This window comes from Pseudophryne corroboree, chromosome 6 (genome assembly GCF_028390025.1).
Source record: "Pseudophryne corroboree isolate aPseCor3 chromosome 6, aPseCor3.hap2, whole genome shotgun sequence".
Classification (NCBI taxonomy): Eukaryota; Metazoa; Chordata; class Amphibia; order Anura; family Myobatrachidae; genus Pseudophryne; species Pseudophryne corroboree.
The window spans coordinates 520,404,872-520,417,468 of NC_086449.1; the positions used below are offsets into that span (position 1 = coordinate 520,404,872).

The 12,597-nt window shown below is 51.7% G+C and overlaps 1 protein-coding gene across 2 annotated transcripts in view; it reads left to right on the top strand.

The window, feature by feature from the left end:
* The first annotated feature begins 745 nt into the window (after positions 1–745).
* The window catches only part of YEATS4 (YEATS domain containing 4), a 66,232-nt gene continuing 54,380 nt past the window's right edge, over positions 746–12,597 (top strand). Inside the window, exon 1 of one of the 2 annotated variants that reach the window (XM_063927508.1) lies at positions 746–1,143. In XM_063927508.1, coding sequence (XP_063783578.1) covers positions 1,093–1,143 — 51 coding nt within the window. In that variant the 5' untranslated portion in view covers positions 746–1,092. The remainder of the gene's footprint in view (positions 1,144–12,597) is intronic. The other variant, XM_063927507.1, reaches the window with a different exon arrangement.

A 12,597-nucleotide genomic window follows, 5' to 3' on the forward strand; every position in this document is an offset into this window, starting at 1 on the left:
ATTGTAAAGCAGGGGGAAAGGCTACGATGACATGATTTAGCACAAATTGCTTCATCGCCCCGCCTACTTCTGTGTGACGTGATGCTGCGGGGAGATAGGGTGGGGTGTGGTGGGGGGTGAGCAGCATGCGGGAGACTTGCCCACTTTCCTGGGGAAGGGGGGTGGGTGGGAGTGCCACATGATTTTCGTCAACCTCCCGTCCTTTCTGGGAAAGCAGGCAAATATGATTACATATATATATATATATAAACAAAAAAATAAAGAACCCTTTTTTTGCGCTAATAGATAATATAGCTCGTACCACTAAGAAATGCCTCCTGTCAGACAAGGCACAAAATTAAGAATAGGAAAAAAGAATTCTCATGGGAGCTGAACCACCTCAGATGTCACATATAGATGTATTTATTCTTAAAATTTAACAGTAAATACTGCAATATTACATAAAAACATCAATAAAACAAGTAGATAACTTTATACCATAAGTGAACAATATAGATTGATAATCATCTGGCGAATTTTGTTTAGTGATAACTACACTTGAATCGAATATCAATTCTTCCACCAGAGAGTTCAGATGTATACTCAAATTCACAAATTCGTGAAAACCCTCGGAATATTTGGATATGGGATACTCAACCTGTAGTGATCATTTAAGAGGGACACTATAGCAGCACGCCGCAGCGCCCCCTACACCACAATCAAATAAGTTACACTGGGAGGTTCAAATGACGGATGACCTGTTCTCTGGCCCTGGGGGTTAGCAGCAGCTAGTAGCGGACGGGTACAGCGACCAGTACGTCACCGCGTGGCACCACCCCCTTGATTCAATCGTAGGTGCGCCCGTTGCCCTGACAAAGAGGAGGGTGCCTGGCTGGACTGTACCATTCTCACAATAGAATAGGAGGGAGTTCGAGTGCTGCGGAAGGTTTGCATCAGGACTGCGGGAACGGCCTGAGCCGCTGAAATTCCCGCACCGGTCACCGCGGCGGCCGCTGTCTCCCCGTCACTGTCCGGTCGCTTCCCGCGGTGAGTGGCGCTGGCTCACCAGTGAGCTGCCCCTGCCCCTCCCCGGTCGCCTCCCGCTGCTGCAATATGTTCAAGAGGATGGCTGAATTCGGCCCGGACTCCGGAGGGAGAGTTAAGGTGAGGGGCCTGTGACCCTCCAGCACATCCAGCCGGAGCAGGGCATCCGTCCCTAGGTGGCCTGTGCCCGGCGCTTGTCTGCCCCTCACTTATGCATTATCCCGCTGCTTGTAGTGCAGAGATCTCATTGAAACCTCTGTGTGTGTGTGGCTGGCGCTCAGAGTGTGTGGCGTCCATCACCGTGTGCTGGGGCCCGGCAGGCAGCACATGCTGTGCGGGGGATATATACCACATTCTATAGTGTATGCACGGGCCGGCTGCTGGCACTGTGGGCACACCTGTTATAGAACTTGCTGTGAGCGGCCGCTGCCTGTGGGCACAGGGATTTACACTGCTCCGGTGTGCTGCTCCAATTACAGCGATGAGAATATCTCGCCGGCTGTATGGAACTTATGTAAATACAAACAAAAAGTATTTTATAAACAACGGTTTAAAAACAAAACTAAAACGACAGCAGCAGTGTGGAAATGAGAGCGTAATGCCAATAAGGGGACGCAGGCTGCCTAGACAGTGATGGCTAACATTGACACTCCAGCTGTTGTTGAACTACACATCCCAGCATGCCCTGCTACAGTTTTGGAATTTGGCCTATCTAAAACTGATGCAGGGCATGCTGGGATGTGTAGTTCAACAACAGCTGGAGTGTCAAGGTTAGCCATCACTGGCCTAGGAGATGGGTGACTGATTGATTAGAGCGATGCTTCAACAGGACGGACAAGCTCCTCTGTTTTGCAGCCCTGGTCACATTGTGTAACATTGTATATCACAGGGATATAAATATTGTTCACTAGATACAATAATGATATGTCTTAAATCTACCACTTTTCTTGATATTGTCGCCTTTCATTCTATCTCCAAGCAGCTTTAGGCTAATTAGAACTCTGTAATGTACTGCTCCTGTGTGGTCTGAGTTTTACAGGCACCAGGTTTGTTCTTTAATACCAACAATTGTTTAAAAACTTTGTTCTTACTGATCCCTTTTCCCAAAATGTCTAAATTGCTGCTTGTTCATGTCTGGAGTTCACAAAAGCATCAATAGCACATATTTATTTACTAGGTGGTTCATCGCGCCCTACGGGCGCTCTTCACACCGTCGCAAGGGGTTACGCCCCCTTAAGCCTTGCACGGCCTTTGGGCATGCAATATGTTGTTTATATGGAGTATTACCTCCACACATAATTGTGTGATTGGTTAAATAGTGCGCGGACAAAGGGCGTGTGATGGTTAAGGGGCCGTAGCCCCTTGCGACTGTGTGAACAGCGCACGCAAGGCATGATGAATCACCTAGTATGGTGGAGGGGGGCTGGGGGAGGGGTGGTTGCAGGAGTGCTTAGGGCGGTAGAGGGGCGGATGAGGTGGGGACTGCGGATGGAGGAGGGTGAAGGGGGTGCGGATGGGAGAGGAGGCCGGAGGTGCTGTGGATGGGTGTTGGGTGTGGGATAGACGCGGATGGGGAGGGTGTCCAGGGGTGCGGGGAGCGGGGGAGAGTCATGAGTCACTGTGGTAGGGGGGGTGCAGTTGGTGGGGGTGGGCCGGGTGCGGTGGTTGGGGGAAGGGCGGATGCAGGGGTGCCGCGGTGGGGGTGGTGGGCCGGAGCCACCGCTGGTGGGGGAGGGTGTGGTGGTGCTGCGGTTGGGAGTGGTGCAGGATTGCATGAGGTGCATCCAGGTGGTGCACCGCAGAGGTGACAGTATAGGGGACACAGGCACAGCATAGGTGACACATGGCGCCGCAAAGGTCATGACCGGCAGAGCCGCGACACAGCAGCAGAGCTCCCGGAGACAGGCAGCGCAGAGCCGGGCCATGTGTTGTGCACGGCAGAAAAGGGGAGAGCAGCAGCACACTGCCGGCCTCCTGCAACCCTCCGCTGTTGCAGCCGTGCTACTTACTGAAGTCCAGCCGGTAGTCTCCTGTGTGGAGACGCCTCCTCTCCTTGGTGCTGTAGCGCAGCATGCAGCTGAGCCAGCCGCGGTGACACGCTACGGTGCTCCCTCCACGGCACGGCTTCCGGGCAGCGGGAGCTGCTCGGCAGAGGCTAAATGGTGGTCCGGAGCGCCACAGCACGTGCATGTTACTCTGGTGGCGGAGGCGCGGGCCCTACACACAGCCGCAGCAGTGCTATCCGACACTGCCGCTAATACCAAGTTGTAAAGTGACCTCTGATGTCACCAGGGGGCGGATCTACGCTATCGCTAACCCAATGAGTGCTCCTAGCCACGTTAGCCACACATCACTCTGGGCTATTATGTAGGAAATGCACGACGAAGGGGGCGTCCGATGGTGAAGGGGGCGTAGCCCCTTGCGATGGTGGAGGGTGTCTGGAGGCGCTGCGGTTGGAGGAGGGGTGGGTTTGGGGGTGCCGCAGGTGGGGTAAGGAGGTTACGGAGATGGGGCGGGTGGGGGAGGGGCTTGGGTGCGGCAGATGGGGAAGAGGTCTGGAGATGGCGCGGGTGGGGGAAGGGTTGGTGCGGGGGTGCCGCGGATGTGGGAGGAGGTCTGGAGACGCTGCGGTTAGTGGAGGGGCGGGGGTGCCACGGATGGGGTAGGAGGTTACGGAGGTGGGGCGGTTGGGGGAGGGGCATGGGTGCGGCAGATGGGGAAGAGGTCTGGAGATGCAGCGGTTGGAGGAGGGGCGGGTGCGGGGGTGCCGCGGGTGGGTGAGGAGGTATGGAGAAGCTGCAGTTGGTGGAGGGGCAGGTGCGGGCGTGCCACGGGTAGGGTAGGTGGTTCCGGAGGTGGGGCGGGTGGGGGAGGGATGTAGGTGCGGCGGATGGGGGAAGAGATCTGGAGATGCGGTTGGTGGAGGGTCGGGTGGGTGGGTGCCGCGGGTGGGCGAGGAGGTATGGAGGCGCTGCGGTTGGTGGAGGGGCAGGTGCTGGGGTGCCACGGGTGGGGTAGGTGGTTCCGGAAGTGGGGCGGGTGGGGGAGGGATGTAGGTGCGGCGGATGGGGGAAGAGATCTGGAGATGCGGTTGGTGGAGGGTCGGGTGCGTGGGTACCGCGGGTGGGTGAGGAGGTATGGAGGCGCTGCGGTTGGTGGAGGGGCAGGTGCGGGGGGTGCCACGGGTGGGGTAGGAGGTTCTGGAGGTGGGGAGGGACATGGGTGCGGCGGATGGGGGAGGAGGTCTGTATACACTGCGGTTGGTGGAGGGGCGAGGGTGCCGTGGGTGGGGGAGGAGGTATGGAGACGCTGCGGTTGGTGGAGGTGCGGGGGTGCCACGGGTGGGGTTGGAGGTTCTGGAGGTGGGGTGGGTGGGGGAGGGACATGGGTGCGGCGGATGGGGGAGGAGGTCTGTAGACGCTGCGGTTGGTGGAGGGGCGGGTGTGGGCGTGCTGCGGGTGGGGTAGGTGGTTCGGAGGTGGCGCGGGCGGGGGAGGGGTGGATGCGGGGGTGCCAGAGAGTACTGCCCTACATACACACACATGTAGCTGCAAACACATGTACACACCCCACATGTCACAATGTCCCCCTAGCTGCAGGATATAAGTAATGGCCATCCTCATCTAGTGGCAGGGCCCCCTGCGCAGCCATTGTGTCAGCAACAGGCAGAGAATGATGGGGGCAGCTCATTGTGCGGGGCCGAGGCCGGACCCGGGCGCTCCCTTCGTGCAGCTGCAGGTCCGGCTGCTCCAGGCCGGGAGCAGGGATGGCGATGGGCCGCAGGCATCGGGGTGGGGGCTGCCTGCTCTCGCTGTGCGCTGTGCTCTCCTGAGCGGTGGCTGCCGCCTCCTGCTGCACAGTGCCCAGCATACACACAGCAGCAGGCAAGCCAGCAGAGGAGAGGAGGAAGGCGGCGCTTACCGGCTCCCGGCACCACACACCGCTGATCACCCGCGTGAGACGAACGGGTGAGGAGGACGGGGCGGTGCAGGGGAGTCGGTCTCCTTGGTCGGGGCGAGAGCCGGACAGTAGGAGGCGGGGTGATGGGGGTTTGTGTGGTAACCTATTAGGCCAGATCTGTGACTCCGCCCAGCATTGTGACTCCGCCCAGCGTTAGCAAATGAGTCACAAAGTCACAGATCTGGGCTAATATATAGGAGATTTATTAAGAACTACAGTGTCAGCATCCCTTGCAGGGTAAACATACAAACCTTTTAAAGGAAAAGTACCAAATATAAAAAAAAAGTAGTTAATATGGGTAAGTGCATGACAATACGCAAAAGCTAGCAGAAGAATAATACAGAAGTTAAGATTGATTTCAGTACTCTGTGATCCTGAAATCATCATTTATGCAAGAAAACAGTGTTGTTAAAGGGGAGAATGAGACAAGGGAGCAAAGCGCTAGTGACATAATAGGCTTTATTTACGAAACGCTTCCTGGCAGGTTGGAGGTAAACATGTGAAATCTGTACTCGCACACGGTGTAAAGCATGATAGACTGTAAACTGACTGCAAGGACCGGGTTTTTTTTTCTCTTAAATTCCTTTTCCCCTCCATTCCACCAGAAAGCGGAAGCTTACCAAAGCTGCCGGCTTTCTAAATAAAGCCCTAAGGGGGGATTGTATTATAGTGTCTCTTCCTGATTCCCCTTTTCTCTGACGTCCTAGTGGATGCTGGGACTCCGTAAGGACCATGGGGAATAGCGGCTCCGCAGGAGACAGGGCACAAAATAAAAGCTTAAGGATCAGGTGGTGTGCACTGGCTCCTCCCCCTATGACCCTCCTCCAAGCCTCAGTTAGATTTTTGTGCCCGGCCGAGAAGGGTGCAATCTAGGTGGCTCTCCTGAGCTGCTTAGAATAAAAGTTTAGTTAGGTTTTTTTATTTTCAGTGAGTCCTGCTGGCAACAGGCTCACTGCATCGTGGGACTAAGGGGAGAAGAAACGGACTCACCTGAGTGCAGAGTGGATCGGGTTTCTTAGGCTACTGGACACTAGCTCCAGAGGGACGATCACAGGTTCAGCCTGGATGGGTCACCGGAGCCGCGCCGCCGTCCCCCTTACAGAGCCAGAAGAGACGAAGAGGTCCGGTGAAATCGGCGGCAGAAGACATCCTGTCTTCAGACTAAGGTAGCGCACAGCACCGCAGCTGTGCGCCATTGCTCTCAGCACACTTCACACTCCGGTCACTGAGGGTGCAGGGCGCTGGGGGGGGAGCGCCCTGAGACGCAATATAACAGAATACCTTAGGTGGCAAAACAGAATACATCACATATAGCTCCTGGCCTATATGGATGTATTTTAATCCCCTGCCATTTTACACAAAAAAGCGGGAGATAAGGACGTCGTGAAGGGGCGGAGCCTATCTCCTCAGCACACAAGCGCCATTTTCCCTCACAGCTCCGCTGGAAGGACGGCTCCCTGACTCTCCCCTGCAGTCCTGCTTCAGAATCAGGGTAAAAAAGAGAAGGGGGGGCACGTTTGGCAGCAAATAAATATATTAACAGCAGCTATAAGGGAGTAACACTTATATAAGGTTATCCCTGTATATATATATAGCGCTGGGTGTGTGCTGGCAGACTCTCCCTCTGTCTCTCCAAAGGGCTAAGTGGGGTCCTGTCCTCTATCAGAGCATTCCCGGTGTGTGTGCTGTGTGTCGGTACGCGTGTGTCGACATGTATGAGGAGGAAAATGATGTGGAGGCGGAGCAGTTGCCTGTGTTGGTGATGTCACCCCCTAGGGAGTCGACACCTGACTGGATGATTGTATTTAAACAATTAAGTGATAATGTCAGCAATTTGCAAAAAACTGTTGACGACATGAGACAGCCGGCAAATCAATTAGTGCCTGTCCAGGCGTCTCAAACACCGTCAGGGGCGCTAAAACGCCCGTTACCTCAGTGGGTCGACACAGACCCTGACACAGATACTGAGTCTAGTGTCGACGGTGACGAGACAAACGTAATGTCCAGTAGGGCCACACGTTACATGATCACGGCAATGAAAGAGGCATTGAACCTTTCTGACACTACAAGTACCACAAAGAAGGGTATTATGTGGGGTGAGAAAAAACTACCAATATTTTTTCCTGAGTCAGAGGAAATAAATGAGGTGTGTGAAAAAGCGTGGGTTTCCCCCGATAAAAAACAGCTAATTTCTAAAAAATTATTAGCATTATATCCTTTCCCGCCAGAGGTTAGGGCGCGTTGGGAAACACCCCCTAGGGTAGATAAGGCGCTCACACGTTTATCAAAACAAGTAGCGTTACCGTCTCCTGATACGGCTACCCTCAAAGAACCAGCTGATAGAAGGCTGGAAAATATCCTAAAAAGTATATACACACATACTGGTGTTATACTGCGACCAGCAATCGCCTCAGCCTGGATGTGCAGTGCTGGAGTCGCATGGTCGGATTCCCTGACCGAGAATATTGATACCCTGGATAGGGACAATATTTTGTTAACTATAGAACATTTAAAGGATGCATTACTATATATGCGTGATGCACAGAGGGATATTTGCACCCTGGCATCAAGAGTAAGTGCTATGTCCATCTCTGCCAGAAGAGCGTTATGGATGCGACAGTGGTCAGGGGATGCGGATTCCAAACGGCACATGGAAGTATTGCCGTATAAAGGGGAGGAGTTATTTGGGGCTGGTCTATCGGACCTGGTGGCCACGGCAACGGCTGGAAAATCCACCTTTTTACCCCAGGTCACTCCACATCAGCAGAAAAAGACACCGTCTTTTCAAACTCAGTCCTTTCGTTCCCATAAGTACAAGCGAGCAAAAGGCCACTCCTTTCTGCCCCGGGGCAGAGGAAGAGGAAAAAGACTGCACCATGCAGCCGCTTCCCAGGAGCAGAAGCCCTCCCCTGCTTCTGCCAAGTCTTCAGCATGACGCTGGGGCTTTACAAGCAGACTCAGATATGGTGGGGGCCCGTCTCAAGAATTTCAACGCGCAGTGGGCTCACTCGCAAGTGGATCCCTGGATTCTACAGGTAGTATCGCAGGGGTACAAACTGGAATTCGAGGCGTTTCCCCCTCATCGGTTCCTGAAGTCTGCTTTACCAAAGTCTCCCTCCGACAGGGAGGCAGTTTTGGAAGCCATTCACAAGCTGTATTCCCAGCAGGTGATAATCAAGGTACCCCTCCTACAACAGGGAAAGGGGTATTATTCCACGCTGTTTGTGGTACCGAAGCCGGACGGCTCGGTGAGACCAATTTTAAATCTGAAATCCTTGAACACTTACATAAAAAGGTTCAAATTCAAGATGGAGTCACTCAGAGCAGTGATAGCGAACCTGGAAGAAGGGGACTATATGGTGTCTCTGGACATCAAAGATGCTTATCTCCACGTCCCAATATACCCTTCTCACCAAGGGTACCTCAGGTTTGTAGTACAAAACTGTCATTATCAGTTTCAGACGCTGCCGTTTGGATTGTCCACGGCACCTCGGGTCTTTACCAAGGTAATGGCCGAAATGATGATTCTTCTACGAAGAAAAGGCATTTTAATTATCCCTTACTTGGACGATCTCCTGATAAGGGCAAGATCCAGGGAACAGTTAGAAGTCGGAGTAGCACTATCTCAGGTAGTGTTACGTCAGCACGGGTGGATTCTAAATATTCCAAAATCGCAGCTGATTCCAACGACACGTCTACTGTTCCTAGGAATGATTCTGGACACAGTCCAGAAGAAGGTGTTTCTCCCGGAGGAGAAGGCCAGGGAGTTATCCGAGCTAGTCAGGAACCTCCTAAAACCAGGACAGGTCTCAGTGCATCAGTGCACGAGGGTCCTGGGAAAAATGGTGGCTTCTTACGAAGCGATTCCATTCGGAAGATTCCATGCAAGAACGTTTCAGTGGGATCTACTGGACAAATGGTCCGGATCGCATCTGCAGATGCATCAGCGGATAACCCTGTCGCCAAGGACAAGGGTGTCTCTCCTGTGGTGGCTGCAGAGTGCTCATCTACTAGAGGGCCGCAGATTTGGCATTCAGGATTGGATCCTGGTAACCACGGATGCCAGCCTGAGAGGCTGGGGAGCAGTCACACAGGGAAGGAATTTCCAGGGCTTGTGGTCAAGCATGGAAACATCTCTTCATATAAACATTCTGGAACTAAGGGCCATTTACAATGCCCTAAGTCAAGCAAAACCTCTGCTTCAGGGTCAGGCGGTGTTGATCCAATCGGACAACATCACATCAGTCGCCCACGTAAACAGACAGGGCGGCACGAGAAGCAGGAGGGCAATGGCAGAAGCTGCAAGGATTCTTCGCTGGGCGCAAAATCATGTGATAGCACTGTCAGCAGTGTTCATTCCGGGAGTGGACAACTGGGAAGCAGACTTCCTCAGCAGACACGACCTTCACCCGGGAGAGTGGGGACTTCACCCAGAAGTCTTCCACCTGATTGTAAACCGTTGGGAAAAACCAAAGGTGGACATGATGGCGTCACGTCTAAACAAAAAACTGGACAGATATTGCGCCAGGTCAAGGGACCCTCAGGCAATAGCAGTGGACGCTCTGGTAACGCCGTGGGTGTACCAGTCAGTGTATGTGTTCCCTCCTCTGCCTCTCATACCAAAAGTACTGAGAATCATAAGAAGGAGAGGAGTAAGAACTATACTCGTGGTTCCGGATTGGCCAAGAAGGACTTGGTACCCGGAACTTCAAGAGATGCTCACGGACGAACCGTGGCCTCTACCTCTAAGAAAGGACCTGCTACTGCAGGGGCCTTGTCTGTTCCAAGACTTACCGCGGCTGCGTTTGACGGCATGGCGGTTGAACGCCGGATCCTGAGGGAAAAAGGCATTCCAGAAGAAGTCATCCCTACTCTGGTCAAAGCCAGGAAGGACGTAACCGCAAAACATTATCACCGCATTTGGCGTAAATATGTTGCGTGGTGTGAGGCCAAGAAGGCCCCTACAGAGGAATTTCAACTGGGTCGTTTTCTTCATTTCCTGCAAACAGGACTGTCTATGGGCCTAAAATTGGGGTCCATTAAGGTTCAAATTTCGGCCCTGTCGATTTTCTTCCAGAAAGAACTGGCTTCAGTACCTGAAGTTCAGACTTTTGTAAAAGGGGTGCTGCACATACAGCCTCCTTTTGTGCCTCCAGTGGCACCTTGGGATCTCAATGTTGTGTTGAGTTTTCTAAAGTCACATTGGTTTGAACCACTTTCCACTGTGGACTTAAAATATCTCACATGGAAGGTGTCGATGCTGTTAGCCTTGGCTTCAGCCAGGCGTGTGTCAGAATTGGTGGCTTTATCATATAAAAGCCCTTACTTAATTTTTCATTCTGACCGGGCGGAATTGAGGACTCGTCCTCAATTTCTACCTAAGGTGGTTTCTGCATTTCACATGAACCAACCTATTGTGGTACCTGCGGCTACCAGGGACTTAGAGGACTCTAAGTTGCTTGACGTTGTCAGGGCCTTGAAAATATATGTTTCCAGGACGGCTGGAGTCAGAAAATCTGACTCGCTGTTTATCCTGTATGCACCCAACAAGCTGGGTGCTCCTGCTTCAAAGCAGACGATTGCTCGTTGGATTTGTAGTACAATTCAGCTTGCACATTCTGTGGCAGGATTGCCACAACCAAAATCAGTAAAAGCCCATTCCACAAGGAAAGTGGGCTCATCTTGGGCGGCTGCCCGAGGGGTCTCGGCTTTACAACTTTGCCGAGCAGCTACTTGGTCAGGGGCAAACACGTTTGCTAAATTCTACAAATTTGATACCCTGGCTGAGGAGGACCTGGAGTTCTCTCATTCGGTGCTGCAGAGTCATCCGCACTCTCCCGCCCGTTTGGGAGCTTTGGTATAATCCCCATGGTCCTTACGGAGTCCCAGCATCCACTAGGACGTCAGAGAAAATAAGATTTTACTTACCGATAAATCTATTTCTCGTAGTCCGTAGTGGATGCTGGGCGCCCATCCCTAGTGCGGATTGTCTGCAATACTTGTATATAGTTATTGTTACAAAAATTCGGGTTATTATTGTTGTGAGCCATCTTTTCAGAGGCTCCTTTGCGTTTATCATACTGTTAACTGGGTTCAGATCACGAGTTGTACGGTGTGATTGGTGTGGCTGGTATGAGTCTTACCCGGGATTCAATATCCTTCCTTATTATGTACGCTCGTCCGGGCACAGTATCCTAACTGAGGCTTGGAGGAGGGTCATAGGGGGAGGAGCCAGTGCACACCACCTGATCCTTAAGCTTTTATTTTGTGCCCTGTCTCCTGCGGAGCCGCTATTCCCCATGGTCCTTACGGAGTCCCAGCATCCACTACGGACTACGAGAAATAGATTTATCGGTAAGTAAAATCTTATTTTTACTGAGGTACAGCAGGAAGCAGTACTGACAAGATATATTGACATCTCATCTGCCGGAATGGGGGAGTGAAAAGTCCCTCCTTCGGCGGTCCCTGTCAGAGCCCACAGCGAATCAGCCCAGAGCTAATGCTCCAGTGGGTATGTGCGAGATCTCGTAATGCATCGCAAAATCTCGCGTGCAGCCTGGAGCCTAGAAGCCAGGTACACTGCTGTGGTGCTGCTATGACAGCTGCAGCTGTCGGAATTGTCAGTGCCACTGGCTGGCACATCGATGCACTATCTTGTAGATAGCGGCGGCTGCTCGCCATCATTGCACACACATCACATTAATACATGGAGAAGTGATATTGGCGAATATAACATGCGCTGATACCACTAAACTTCATAACACCTAATAATACTTCTCCCCCTAAGTATGCTAGGGAAGGATGGTCCTACTGTAAGAGTGTACATACTAAGAGTAAATAATGAACTGGGAAGGATACATGATGGAGGGGTAGAGTAGAAAAGTATTGTGTAATGTTGTGTGGAGGGCTGATACGCTATAATAAGTGGAGTGGCTGCTGTATGGTGGGTTGAGGAATATATTGGGAGAAGTCATATTATTGAGTTCTGAATTCTTAGTCATCCTTAATTGTGATTGCTATCAAGTAATTGTGTTACGGGGTTAAATACTGTAGAATGCTGGCTGTTTATCAAGCAGTGGATATCATACTGCTTATGGTATGTTTAATATCAAGAATATATATGCTTTTAGGTGTACCCAAACCTAGAAGACTGCTGTAATATTTCTTTAATGCAAATGGAAAACCCCCCAAAACTTTCACAACGGTAAAGGAAATGGAATCTATGGGGGTTATTCAGTTTTGTTAGAAAATCCAAAAGGCTCACTAATGGGCAAAACCATGTTGCACTTTTGGGGGTGGGGGTGGGGGGGGGGCAGACATAATTTGCAGAGAGAGTTAGATTTGGGTGGGTTATTTTGTTTCTGTGCAGGATAAATACTGTCTGCTTTATTTTTACACCGCAATTTAGATTTCAGTTTGAACACACCCCACCCAAATCTAACTCTCTCTCTGCACATGTTACAGTGCATCCGGAAACTATTCACAGCACTTCACTTTTTGCACATTTTGTTATGTTATAGCCTTATTCCAAACTGTAATAAATTAATTTTTTTCACTCAATATTCTACACACAATACCCCATAATGACAATGTGACTTTTTTTTTTAGATTTTT